Source organism: Corticium candelabrum, chromosome 6 (assembly GCF_963422355.1).
Source record: "Corticium candelabrum chromosome 6, ooCorCand1.1, whole genome shotgun sequence".
In the NCBI taxonomy this organism is placed as follows: Eukaryota; Metazoa; Porifera; class Homoscleromorpha; order Homosclerophorida; family Plakinidae; genus Corticium; species Corticium candelabrum.
Window position 1 is genome coordinate 5,230,118 of NC_085090.1, and position 13,243 is coordinate 5,243,360.

At 40.8% G+C, this 13,243-nt stretch overlaps 2 protein-coding genes across 5 annotated transcripts in view; one reads left to right on the plus strand and one right to left on the minus strand.

The window, feature by feature from the left end:
• The window catches only part of LOC134181111 (rho GTPase-activating protein 39-like), an 8,582-nt gene extending 5,365 nt beyond the window's left edge, over nt 1-3,217 (plus strand). For all 3 annotated transcript variants that reach the window (XM_062648316.1, XM_062648317.1, XM_062648318.1), the window contains 4 exons: nt 247-404; nt 831-983; nt 1,192-1,300; nt 2,912-3,217. In XM_062648316.1, the coding sequence (XP_062504300.1) occupies nt 247-404; nt 831-983; nt 1,192-1,300; nt 2,912-3,106 (615 nt within the window). In that variant the 3' untranslated portion in view covers nt 3,107-3,217. The remainder of the gene's footprint in view (nt 1-246; nt 405-830; nt 984-1,191; nt 1,301-2,911) is intronic.
• Nucleotides 3,218-6,296: 3,079 nt separating this feature from the next.
• Nucleotides 6,297-13,243, minus strand: LOC134181303 (glutamate receptor 1-like). 2 transcript variants are annotated; one of them, XM_062648552.1, is made up of 10 exons: nt 13,158-13,243; nt 12,854-13,093; nt 12,427-12,608; nt 12,286-12,360; nt 12,074-12,229; nt 9,461-9,568; nt 9,289-9,396; nt 9,064-9,219; nt 8,711-8,902; nt 6,297-7,594 (listed from the first exon to the last, which is right to left on the minus strand). In XM_062648552.1, the coding sequence occupies exons 1-10, from the start codon at nt 13,207-13,209 to the stop codon at nt 6,518-6,520; spliced, it is 2,346 nt and encodes a 781-aa protein (XP_062504536.1). In that variant the 5' UTR covers nt 13,210-13,243; the 3' UTR covers nt 6,297-6,517. The 2 variants fall into 2 exon arrangements, with proteins under 2 accessions (XP_062504536.1, XP_062504535.1); XM_062648551.1 differs by having other exon boundaries at nt 13,155-13,243.

Below are 13,243 nucleotides of genomic sequence, written 5' to 3' on the forward strand. Positions count from 1 at the left end.
GTGTGTGTGTGTGTTTGTCTGTCTGTCTGTCTGTCTGACTGTGTGTGTGTTTGTCACTCTGTCTGTCTGTTTGTGTGTGTGTGTGTGTGTGTGTGTGTGTGTGTGTGTGTGTGTGTGTGTGTGTGTGTGTGTGTTTGTCTGTCTGTCTGTCTGTCTGACTGTGTGTGTGTTTGTCACTCTGTCTGTCTGTTTGTGTGTGTGTGTGTGTGTGTGTGCATGTTGTTGACTGATACTTTTTTCATCAAGATTGCACCTTACCATCCGTCGATGTTTGGTAACACGTTAGAGGATGTAATGGAGCTGCAGCAGGAGCGTTTTGCCGATCGAGCGTTGCCCTGGATAATGACGACGTTGTGCGCTAAAATGCTAGAATTGAGAGCACACGAAACTGAAGGAGTTTTTAGGTACGAACCTTTGACGTTGATCACATGAAATTAATCTGCGGTTATCATGCGGTTTGCAGTACATACTTTCTGACTGTTTGATAAACAGATGGACAGACAAACAAACAGATAGATGGACAGACAGACAGACAGACAGACAGAAAAATGGACAGACAAATAGACAGACAGATGGACAGACAAATAGACAAACAGAAAAATAGACAGACAGATAGACAGACATATGGACAGGCAAATACACACACACACACAGACGGACGGACAAATGGACAAACAGACAGACAGTAGAAAGAGATCCACTAACTCACCAATCTTCTCACTCATCCACCACTCTCGTGTGTGTTGGTCTTTCTATTTGTTGCCTGCATGTCTGTTTGTCTATTTGTCCGTTTCTCTACTAATGAATCCTCGTTTTGTTGCGTTCGCTAGAGTTCCCGGCGACATCGACGAAGTGAACTCGCTCAAGCTTTTAGTCGATAAGTTTGAAATGTCGAATCAAGTCAGAGATCCGCACGTTCCCGGTTCACTGCTCAAATTGTGGTTTCGGGATCTCTGCGATCCTCTTATTCCACAGCACTACTAATATCCTCTTATGTCGAGAAGACGGCGTCTGGTTGGCGTCAAAGTTATGAGGCTGTGTGTGTGTGTGTGTGTGTGTGTGTGTGTGTGTGTGTGCCTGTCTGTCTGTGTCTGTGTCTGTGTCTGTGTCTGTGTCTGTGTCTGTGTGTCTGTGACTGTTCGTGGATGGCTTTTGTTGTTGCCAATGTGTTTTGCCTTGACTTTGTCTCACTGATGAGTGTCTGTACAACTACAGCAACGTAGCTAATGCCTTGTCTGTTGCTGACTCGTTGCCGAGTCTCAATCGACAGGTGTTGATGTATATTGTTCGCTTCTTACAGGTATGGACATGATGTTTAATTGATTTGATGTTTGCCATGCTGTTATTTTGTCAGATTAGATGGGCTGGGGTTAGTATTTCAGGGTAAGGGCTCTCTGTCAGTTTGTCTGGAGAGTTCTCCCCAGGATTTCAAAAAATAATTGTGGCGGAGACGAATGGTAGTTGCAAGACATGCCCCTTTTCACGACAGACGCTCGGACACCCAGACCTTATCCGAGTCATACTGACCTTGTTTGTGCTTTCTTGGAGTTAGACGTACTGTTGTCGGGAGCAGCAGAGTCAGACTGTGACTTATTGTGGTCTGCCTGAGGCAGAGCTCCTTGATTTGCTTGACTGGAACTGGTTTTTTCCTGCTCGTTACTTTTAGCTTCTGTATCTTCGGGATATGCTCTCTTTGACTTTCACCTCAATACAGAACTTGTCATTTCTCTTCATTTCCGTGTTCGTTTACGTACGCTCACATTAATGCACACATCTGCATAGCCTCGAAATTCCAGACCTCTCTCGTGTAAACGAAACATCAGGACGTCCTAGATTGACTTCAAAAGTGTAAGAGATAAGTGGTTGACCACGAACTCGTTCTTCAGTGACTAGCCTTCTAATAACAACTTTCGCAGTCAATTAGAATGCAGATCTTCCCTCGTTTTTCTTTACGCGCGATTGTACTTGGTCACGTGACTGGGATTTCTCAGTGTGGTGCTGCGCCACGTTACCATGCTTTAGGGGGAACCCTAGTCTGTCTGTCTGTTCCCGGATGTCATGGCCGCTGCCTTGCTTTGCGTGCCGGAACATTTTGTCTTGTGAAGACGTGGTCTGTCGTCCTTGAGGGAGGTTGAGTTGGTGATTGAATGGTCTTAGGAGGTTATCGCCATCGTTGACGTTTCGCGTCGAAGTTTCGCGCTTGGTGTCCGTTCTTTGTGGTGTTTTGGAGTGACGGAGGTGTTGGTTCCACAGTATGCCAGTTGGACAAGTTGGAAGTGGATGGTTCTCCTGACGAAGCTTTCAACATCAAGCCCTTCTTTTTTACTAGATCCTGGGCACGTGTCTTTGGCAGACACTATTCTGTGTTGCTTGTAGCTAAATTATGCATGGAAGTGTCAGGACGTTTGTGCGGCGTGTGCAAGGAAGACGGATTAGATTTACTGTTTTGCTTTTGTTTCTTTGTAGTAGTAACTGGTAGTCTAGCTCTATGACTCTTGAGTCTAGATGTTTTCTGCGCCACAGCTTTGTGCTGTGTTAGTAGGGACTTGCGTTACGCCCATACGCTTGTTAGTTGTTGCGGATGTATGGAAGAATAATCCACTGCCTGCCCTTTGTCTGTCTGTCTGAGTCTGTGTGTTTGTCTGCATGCTTGTCTGGGTCTGTCTGTTTGTCTGCGTCTGTCTGTCTCTCTGTCTTTCTGCCCTCTGTCTGTCTGTCTCTCTGTCTTTCTGCCCTCTGTCTGTCTGTCTGTGTGTCTGGAGATTATTGAATCACTCGAACTTTACGGCAAACTTGTGTGCCAACACAATAAACGTTTCCTTCAAAGTTGTCACTAACGACAGCCAATAGTCATGTACTGTACATGCCTGTAATACACATACGTAATATATTTTGTAATTTATTGTTTTAGGGTTTTTCAAGAGGGGAAATCGTTGAACATACAAAGATGGATGTCAGCAATTTGGCGATGGTTTGGGCGCCAAACTTCCTTCGTTGCCCGTCGACCGATCCGCTCGAAATATTTGAGAACACGCGTCGAGAAATGACATTTCTTCGAACACTTATCGAACACTGGGATACAGCGGATGCGGACGGGATGGTGTAGATGGTAGGAAAATGAAAGTCATTTATTGCGTTCTCCCGCACTAGTTGGTAAGCATTGTGGGATGGCTGCATTATGTGATACTTTACAGTGCAAACATTTAATTATCACCGACATGTTGCAAGTGTGGTGTGGTAGAGCGGATGGGGTGGCTACGTGTACAGTAGTGCGGGATATAAGAACGGTCGGTCGTCGGACATTTGTGTGATTGTACTAACCAAACGGTTGGTGCATTTGTCCAGGCAGTAAGGGCGACCATTTTGATGTCTGGTAATGCAGACGATTGTGTCTCGTTCGAGTATACGACGCTGCTAGTCAAAGTGTACACGTCGCTGCTGCAAGCCAAATTAGAATGTCCGATAACTTTTCGTGGCTGTTGGTCAACCACGAGTCGTTATATCCTGCACTGGTACTACTACATTATAGTGTGTGGGTGATGGAATTCTGTAGTAGGCACATTTGTTGTCCGAGTTGGGGCATGTTGGATTGACCTTTTCACCATGGGAAGCAAAGGGTATGGTATCATCTCAGACACATTTGATTGAGCATTGGCTTTCCTGGAAGACTCTTCCAGCCTTGTTTACTTCCAATTCTTCCAGTGTGTGGCTGGAAGAGTCTGAGAGAGAGGCATGGTTGTGCGGGCTCTGCATGTGCAGTGAAGGTCCGTATTGTCAGTGAATGTCCATATTGTCAGTGAATGTCCATATTGTCAGTGAATGTCCATATTGTCAGAGTGACGAGGAACAAGCACTTGAGCATGTGACAGTTGCTACAGCTCTTGAGGGAGGAAACGACGTTTGATGTACTCTAATCTTCCGGTCTCCTCTAACCTTTTTCAAAGTGTCTTGCAAAGTCTTTCGGTCTCGTCTAGAAGATGTTGATCGAATGCACACTTAAATGCAATCTAAAATATGTCCGTACACCAAACGACTGATAATAATCTCAATGCTGTTGGGAACACGTGCTCTTACTACAACGACAAGTCTAATATTCAATACTTGATGCGATGACATCATGTACAGAGGTGTAACTGTGGAACTTCATTGAGTCATTTTGTTAGTATCAACTTGAAGACATCACGTAACCAGACCAACTGAGCTTTATATGTTGGCAACAAAACCTAACAGACTATAGAACAACTCATCAAGTCTACGATTACCTGTACTAGCAAATTGCCTAAGAATGTTCACTTTGTTGATCTTCAAGGTCTCTGGATCTGCACGCCACCGATGTAGTGCATGTTTTTTGTGTTTGCTTAGTGTAGGTTTCAGGCCGTGTGGCACAGTGAGCATGAAGATTGCATGAGAACTCTAGACTGAACTCCGAATAGGACAAGGCATGTGTTTTCTTAGCGTGCAGACAACTGATTGACCAAACACATGACTTGGTTGTTGTGTGAAAGCATAACCTCACAGCAGTTTATACATCTAATGTTTTTGTAAACTGTGTGTGTGTGTGTGTTTGTTTATGTGTTTGTTGTTGTTGTGTATGTGTGTGTATGTTTGTTGTTGTTGTGTGTGTGTGTGTGTGTTGTTGTTGTGGTGGTGGTGGTGGTGGTGTGTGTGTGTGTGTGTGTGTGTGTGTGTGTGTGTGTGTGTTTTAGTTGTAGAAATGATAAGTTTATTTTGTACAAGCTTGTACAGTGCAGCACACCACCTACTATACGCCTACTGTTAGAGCAAAAAGGTTTCTACCTAAACAGAGACACCAAAACTCTGCCACATACTTACAACAACCTAATTTCCGTCTGCTCAGTTGTTCGGCAGCGAGGGTGACCTGGGAAGGATCAGGCGAGATGCAAGGCAATCCTACACGTTGCATTATCAAATGAATTAGTTAAGTAACCGGCTAGGCTAACTAGATTTACATTCAACTCGATTAGCAGAGTCAATTGCCTGAGGCTATCAAAACAGTGGCATTAGTTGGCATTCAAAAGGGTGGAGTTTATGGTCTAAAAAGGTCCCACTTACTCATACATGAGGCCATGGTCCACGTAAGGCTTCAAAGCTGCTAAGTACCAGAGAAGGAACTATGGAAGCATATAGGAGATCAAATTGAAGAGAATCCTGGAACTTAGCAACACCTTGGTATATTAAAATATATAAATATATACATAAATTATAGTTACAGTAGACTAAAATATTAATTAAATTAAATATTTTTTATATTAAAATTAATAGAAAATAAAATTTAACTAACTGAGAACACGAATTTAGTTGTATATGTACAAGCAGTCAGAGATCCCTAAGTTAGAACACTATTATGCAGTTGGTTCAAACCATATGTTTGACAAATCAAAATATTTAGGTAGTAATATTATTACTTGATATATTAGTAATATTTAATATTTATTATTAATATTATTACCGTATTTCTTCGAATAGTGGCCGTCCAAATTGAGGTTGCACTGGTCTGCAAACTTACTGGCCACACCCATCACATGTGCTCTTGATGCCTCCACATCAATCTCATTCTATTATGTGCACTTGTCTATCAACCATAAGATAATACAGTAGTCGTGGCATTTACAGCTGAACCTGCCGCGGTTGGCACCTTCAAAAGTGTCCAGTTATGCCAACAGACAGAAATGTGACGTTCAAGTAGCAATGTGTGACGGTGTGAAGTAGAGACTTAAAATAGAGGCCGCCCTCGTTTAGAGGCTGCAGTTTCGTAACCTTTTATAGATAGAGGCCGCGGCCACTATTTGAAGAAATACGATACTTGGATTTCGATATAGAAGGTGGTAGTAATATTATTACTTTGAGTCTTTATCAGAAAGTCGGAAACCAATCGTGTCCAGACAGCAGAATTATCGTTCGTCGATGCACTCGTTTTGATCGACATCACCCCTTATATTCTGTTGTCTTGGATGCCGAGCAAGTAGCTTACTGTTAGTGCCGAGTGAGTGTATGGATTTGTATATTTGATTTTGTATACACCTCCCATCCTGCCACTGCTCGACTGTTCGAATGGCAACGTTCCCAATGCACCTTTGATGTTTAGCTGCCTACACGATCAAAATGCAACTAAGAGTTTAGCGGGAAGCATGTGTGCACACACACACAACACACACACACACACACACACACACACACACACACACACACACACACACTTGGAATGAACAAAGCTAATAGTTTTCTTTGTTGATTTCAAGCTGCTGTAACTAATAAGCAAACACCATTCAAACAACTTTCATACAAGCAGTTTAATTTTCAATCAATCTAATATCTACATCATAATTTCCGATAATGCTACAAACTAATGCCAATATTGTTCAGATCTTTTAAGAATTTATATCAAGACATTCATAACGTACACATAATAGTTGATGATCAGAAAAACTACCCATCACTAACAGCAATGCGCTTGCCTCTGCCGATCAAGCCAAAGTCAAATTCTCTTTAAAAATCATCACTTTCTGGAGACTGTGTTACTATTCTGAGTCTTAGGTTCCCTCGACTTCTTGACTGCCCATACGTACCATTCAGCAATAATAGCAATGAATGATAGCCCAACTGTTGCCAACACCACAATGAATAGTCCTCGAACACCATGGAGTGTGATCTTCTTTGTTGAAGTCTGCGTGGATCTGGTCACCCTGTTGTAGCCACACTTGTCTCCATTTATTCGCCATTTCTTCTTGTATTCGTCCAGTCTTCCCAGACCTCGCATGTCGATTATGGCTGCTGAAATATTAGGACCATACTTCATCCCATTTGGAAATCCAAATCCAATACCAAAGTGCCCAAATGTGTTGCCAACAATCTGTGTTGTGCACGGCTCATTCGATGACACATACTCCAAACTCAGTTCGTCCCATATAAACATGTACTCTCTCTCCCCTTTCTCCGCTTTCCTGAATCCACTGTTAGCGTTACTCACAAACGCCCCGGCCGTGTTTTTGATATAAGCATTCATTCGTCGATAAGTATGGATAGGTGAAAATGCAAGGAAGTCTTCAACGTTTGTGTCTTGGACTGTTCCATACATTATCTTTGTCTGTCGAGAAAGCTCATCAACAGATCGAATGGGTTGCTTCAATCCACGACTGGTCATAAACGCTGCCAGATTGGCTGTGTAAGTTGCTGCAATGACCATGGAAAAGAGAAACCATAGTGACAATAATATTTTTCCAGAGAAAAACTTTGCTCCCTCGGGACCGAGCTGAAGAAAAGATGTACAAAAGAACCAAACAGATCTGTGCATCTTGAACGTGTATGGTTTATCAACGGCTGTTTCTTCCATTTGTTGCCCGTAAGGACTCAGTTGGTGTAAAATCGGCAACATACCACTGATTACACAGACTGCAATCAATATACAGATCCAGGTATAAGTTCCAAATGGATCAAGAAAGGCAAATAGACGAGCTGTGTCCTCTTCTGGCTTGCGAGAAAGTAATGCAAATCCGTCATTGAGCACAGGCACAGACAAGTCAATAAACTGAGCTCGTATTGAGGAAATGCCAAGGTTGAGACCCAAGTCAGCAGCCTACAACCAGGTACACTTTTGATGGTATAGCAAGAAGCATGTCAAAAGAATTAAACCAAGGTTGTCAAAAAACCTGTCCCTCTTATAAGTAAAACCATACCCAATAGAATGTAAACAACAGAAACAACTTAGACTAATAGGCGTACATCTAGTGTACAGTACACTGCAATGGCTAGTCTTTTTGACAAGCACTCCAGTCTGTCACGTTCCAAATTTTAAGTAAGTCTGTACTCATGTGGGCTTCTATTTGTAGGTATAAATAATTCTTATACCCACAAATTGCTATATGAAAGTCTGTCATAACAGAGACCCACAGACATCCATGCAAAGAGCTTGATTAGTGACAGACTGTTAATTAATTAAACAGATTACCATACTTTTCAATATATTAATAACACGTCAGCCACAAAATGGTACCTGCTGTAGCTCAGACTTGCGATTACTGTTAAGAAATATCATAAAGTATCAGTAGTAGAATATACAAAAAAAATCATATAATAAATTTTGTACGATTAAAATACAACTCAAAATTTACACACACACACACACACACACACACACACACACACACACACACACACACATGTATGTATATATATATAAACTAATTTAGAACGTTAGCACTAAATAGTAGAGACGCATTTGTTAGAAATAGTTAGATGTTTATGTGTAGGCAAGCATTAGGCATGCCATCCAAAATATAAATATATAAATTTAAGAAAATATATATTAGCGTCTCTTACTTACACTAGCAAAGGCATTGCACAGTATGCTTGCAATCCTTAAAAATTGTCCGTGTCAAAATTATTGATAGAAGTACAGTTGTTACTGTGCTGCTTGGTTACAGAACAGAAACAGCTGGCATCAGGCTTTTAGTTTCATGCTTTGAATCTTAATTAACTTGAAGGACAAACAAATAGACTTTTAATTGGAAACACTAATGCAATGTGTCAGTAATGCCTTGCTTGAAAATACTTTGATTTATAGGCAATTACTTTGTCAAAATGTATTTCATCTGCATATATATATATATATATATATATATATATATATATATATATATATATATATATATATATATATATCGTACCAATCCTACTAATAAATTTAACTCACACAACTGACAAGCTCCAGCATTATCCCTGTTGCAGCCACTCCTGTTACATTGATTGCACCATACTTGTTGTCTTTAACAATTCTTAAGGAATATGTAAAACCAACTCGTTTGCTCAGCTCGTCCAGCACGTCAATAAAAAATCCCTTGTAGCCAGAAAATGAACTATTGTCAAGCATCACCCAAGGGTCCTCCTATAAACACAACTAAATTCAATTAAAAGAAAGCATAATTTAGTTAATAAACACACACACGTGCACGCATGCACACGCGCACACGTACACACACACACACACACACACACACACACACACACACACACAACCATTCTCTCTATCTAATGCAACTGGCTCACAAGAACAGCGACAGCTCTCAAATGTATTTCGGTCCCAGTAGAATTCAATTCACATATTGGCACACTGTTCACATCTCTCCTGATCCTCACTGCACTAGTCCAAGGCAGACGAAGATCCTTGCTCCATATAGACCGGTGGCCATCAAATAAACCAATCTAACAAAACAATTATTTAGTTCAATGCTAAGCATTTTCAATGATAACAGTTTGCATTAGCAGTTGCACCATGTCTGTATCGGTTGAATTGATGCTGACAACTTGATATTGTCCACCCACTCTTGCCCCAGTCGATCCATCAAAATACAGATAACCAGTAACACCCTTAATGTGAAGCTGCATTGCAAAACAAAGATATCACAACAACAAATTCACTGTTGTTTTATACATTCTAGTTAACCTTGTTTATTTCTTTGACCAGAGTATCGTGACTCGACGCCATTTCCAGAATGTTTTCTTCTTGTACTCTCTTGATAAGGTTAACAGCATCGTAGATGTACAAATTTTTCTAGTTGGAGACAGCAAATACAATAGACCACCCTCCAAGAGTTATAGTCACGTGACTATCTCCATTGGTATGACTCTTAACTATAGATGTTGTTATACATGTATATGTACAAGTGTGTGTGTGTGTGTGTGTGTGTGTGTGTGTGTGTGTGTGTGTGTGTGTGTGTGTGTGTGTGTGTGTGTGTGTGTTGGAAAGAGAGATACCACCATCAGAAGCATCGCCCACCTGCAGAGAATCTCCACTATGCTAACCCAAAGGCGTCTTCAACTATTGGCTCATATCTTGCACATGGATGAGTGTCGTCGACCGACGAAGCTTTTGGTGTGTGCATCATCCCAAGGAAGTCGCTTGGTTGGAGGCCAGATAATGCAATGGAACGATTTAGTGCTAAGAGATTTGAGGGATTGCAAACTTGAGAAGGTTTGGAAGAACGAGATCAAAATGTATGGAGGAATAACATCTGGACAACCACACAAGAAGAGAATTTCAAAAGAAGAAAAAGAGAAAGACCGCAAAGATGAGCAGAAACAGCAACGCGAAACTAGAGAAACAACGTCAAAGTTTGATATACATTGCAGTTTTTATGTTTGTAGCTTCACTGTTGTACTTCCTGCTGGCCTTGTAAACCATCAAGGCAGAAATATGGTCAGTCCTTCACTGACCAATGTCAGTATTGCCATCAAAATTTCCTTCAACTAGGCCTCCACAATCATGAGCGTTTTTGCCGTCAGAGAATTTCCACCCCCCAACATAGGTTGTAGTTCCTAGGCCTGCACCGTTCTTTATTGGAATGAACGCAGTGAAAGGAAGGTGTGTGTGTGTGTGTGTGTGTGTGTGTGTGTGTGTGTGTGTGTGTGTGTGTGTGTGTGTGTGTGTGTGTGTGTGTGTGTGTGTGTGTGTGTGTGTTGTTCTCCATGCTGTCACATTCATGGCATCTTGGGCAAATATTATTCATGTATACTGTATGCTAGCTGCAACTTAGTGCAATTCTCAATGCCTCTCACGACAACAAATTTCAATTTTTTCATAAACATATAAAGTGGCTACATATTTACCTGGAGACAAAATATTTCACGATGCCAAGATGGTTTATCATAATGTACCATATAAGCATTGAAAAGTCTCAAGAAATTCCAAGATATCATACAGTTTCCATTTTTTGCCCTCAAAACATTTCACTACAGTTGTATATCCACTATAATGCTGCAATTTAAGTAAATGTTAGTTTGATAAGCTGGTGCAGTATTCAATACAATATTCTAACAGTTAATATAAATAAATAAGAGATGTACACAATTGCTAAATGTAGTTGATCAGGTAAGTCATGAGAATGATGTCAAATCACTTCTTATTGTACATGTAACTAGCCTGTTCTATGCCCATAATGCTAGAATCCAACAAAATCTATGTGCTAATTCTATCACAAATATTACTATGGCAATTACGGACCTGGTACTAACCTGTGAGGTCCACATGCATCCAACCATACTTGGAACAGTATCCACACATTACCATACAAATGTGTTAGCAGTAGAGCAATTAAGTGTAATTGCATTAGTGACTTGGTTAGCTTAATTAACCAATAGATACAATTAATTAAGCAGCACTCCAGCGAGCTGCTCAAGCCAAAAACAAACCTATAAATCTTCAGTCTCCAATGATGTAGAGTACACAACTTGATGTTACTTTTTTGTACTAGGCTTGAGCTATGGTTTATGTCATCACAATTGGTACCCAATCCATGTTAAAATAAATGAATTGTAGCCTCGAGCACTAACTTGTGGTAAAACGTTGGATGAAAATGTGCCAGTGTTAGCTCATAGAAAAGGCAGCCATTGTTCCAGACTGCTTTACACATACCATTTCTACAATAAATATAGAATTAGTTAAAGGCTAAAAGTGACTGTCACTATACTATCTTGCATTGACATACTTGATGTTATTGAATTGGTATTGTAGTCTAGATTTCTAGTACATTAAACTATTAATGTACTTTAATAGTATTTGTACACTCGAACCTCGATCTCTAATCCAGACCTCTGAGAGCTGGACACCTCCCTAGACCGGACACTTGTACCCAGCGCATATCAGGTCTTGAGGTTCCAGGTAAGCACTTTGGCAAGAAACTTCTCGTCCAGACACTCAATTCTGAAACCATCTTGACTATCACATGCCAGTGCTTAGGAGAACGCATATGTAACGTATGTAACTGTAGTTCAAAGTACACTGTACATGACAGTGTAGTACAAGTGTGTACTGTACACGCATACTGTATGCAGACCTGGCAGGACGTCTACCAAACTTTACATTAAAGTGGTCTGGGATTCCAAGGATATAACGCATTTTAGCTATCTCTATCTTCAGGACATTTCTAGAATCCAGAAAGCAGCTGATTCCATACTGTCCGGATTAGGGAAGTTTGAGTGCACACACACACACACACACACACACACACACACACACACACACACACACACACACACACACACACACACACACACATACGTGTGGTGGTGATGACCACATATTTGAAAGTGGCTCTTCCCCCAGTGCAAGCATTTGAATAGCTTCATGAGATGGTTCGATGTGTCGTTGCAGTCCCAACAGATGCATGTCCAAAAATGGAAAACCAGATATTCGCAAATTCTTGTCACTTCTTATCTAAAATCAAATAAATTAAAAATTTGAATAATTTAAACATGCACGAGTACACATACTCTAATTGTCGTTTCCTCTGTCAGTATCCATATTGACTCATGTGTGTGTCCAACATCCATCCACTGATTGGCAACCTCAATATAATATCAAACACGTCCATTTAGTCAAAATTTTGAATTAAACTGCATAACTGATTTCACCTGATAGAACAGGTGTATACAACGTATCGACACACAATGCACACAAATGGCATCAAGTGGAAGAGCTAACAATTTCTCCACAACAAGGCCAACATTAATGCCTTCAACAAGTCTGATTATGAAAGATACACGAAACTCAGCTTCTCCTGCTTTTGAGAAAAATTGAGAGGCATACTCCATGTCTAGCCAATGTATAAAGAGCTTGATGAGCATTTGCAACGTAAATTTAATATTAAAAATAATCATTTCATTAATTTGGTATTCGATTTGTTGATTTGGTTTTTGACTGATACTTTAAGTTCTAGCATCTTTAACTAACGAAATTCTTGTTGTCTGTATAGCATTTGAATATATGATGCGGTTAAGTTATTGACCTATTATAATCCATTAATTAATTAACTTAATTAATTGTTTCATATGTTGGTACCTCCACTGCCATCCGTCACGAAGCCAATTGACTTCCACTGCAAACGCTTGGCAACAGCCGACAGCACGGCAATTTGAGAGGTCAGGCCATTGTCCAAATCGTATATGAAGGAACGAGAATCATACTCATCTATACGCATGCGCATTGGTAACGACAACGCAGGCGGGGAAACGCCATGGTCGGAAGGCAAACACTTCGACGTCAGATGGAGAACCACGGCGTCATCAAGAAAGGAACAATCTAAAATATCACCAAAAATGAACATCAACGTAGTCGTAATTCGATCTGGACATAGGCGTACTACTTCCGGTTTCGTCATCGACCAGTATAGTCGAGTTGCTGGAAAGCAGTCTCATCACTTCAGCGATACTGTTCGAGTTGTTCGAATTG

Excerpts from the sequence above, each read along its gene's own strand:
- LOC134181303 (XM_062648551.1), bottom strand. The coding sequence starts at position 13,209 with ATGAGACTGCTTTCCAGCAACTCGACTATACTGGTCGATGACGAAACC. Across the intron at positions 12,361-12,426 it reads GTATACACCTGTTCTATCAG|GTTGCCAATCAGTGGATGGA; the intron begins GTGAAATCAGTT and ends TATTATATTGAG. Across the intron at positions 9,569-12,073 it reads TGTGGTCATCACCACCACAC|AAAAATTTGTACATCTACGA; the intron begins GTATGTGTGTGT and ends GTCTCCAACTAG.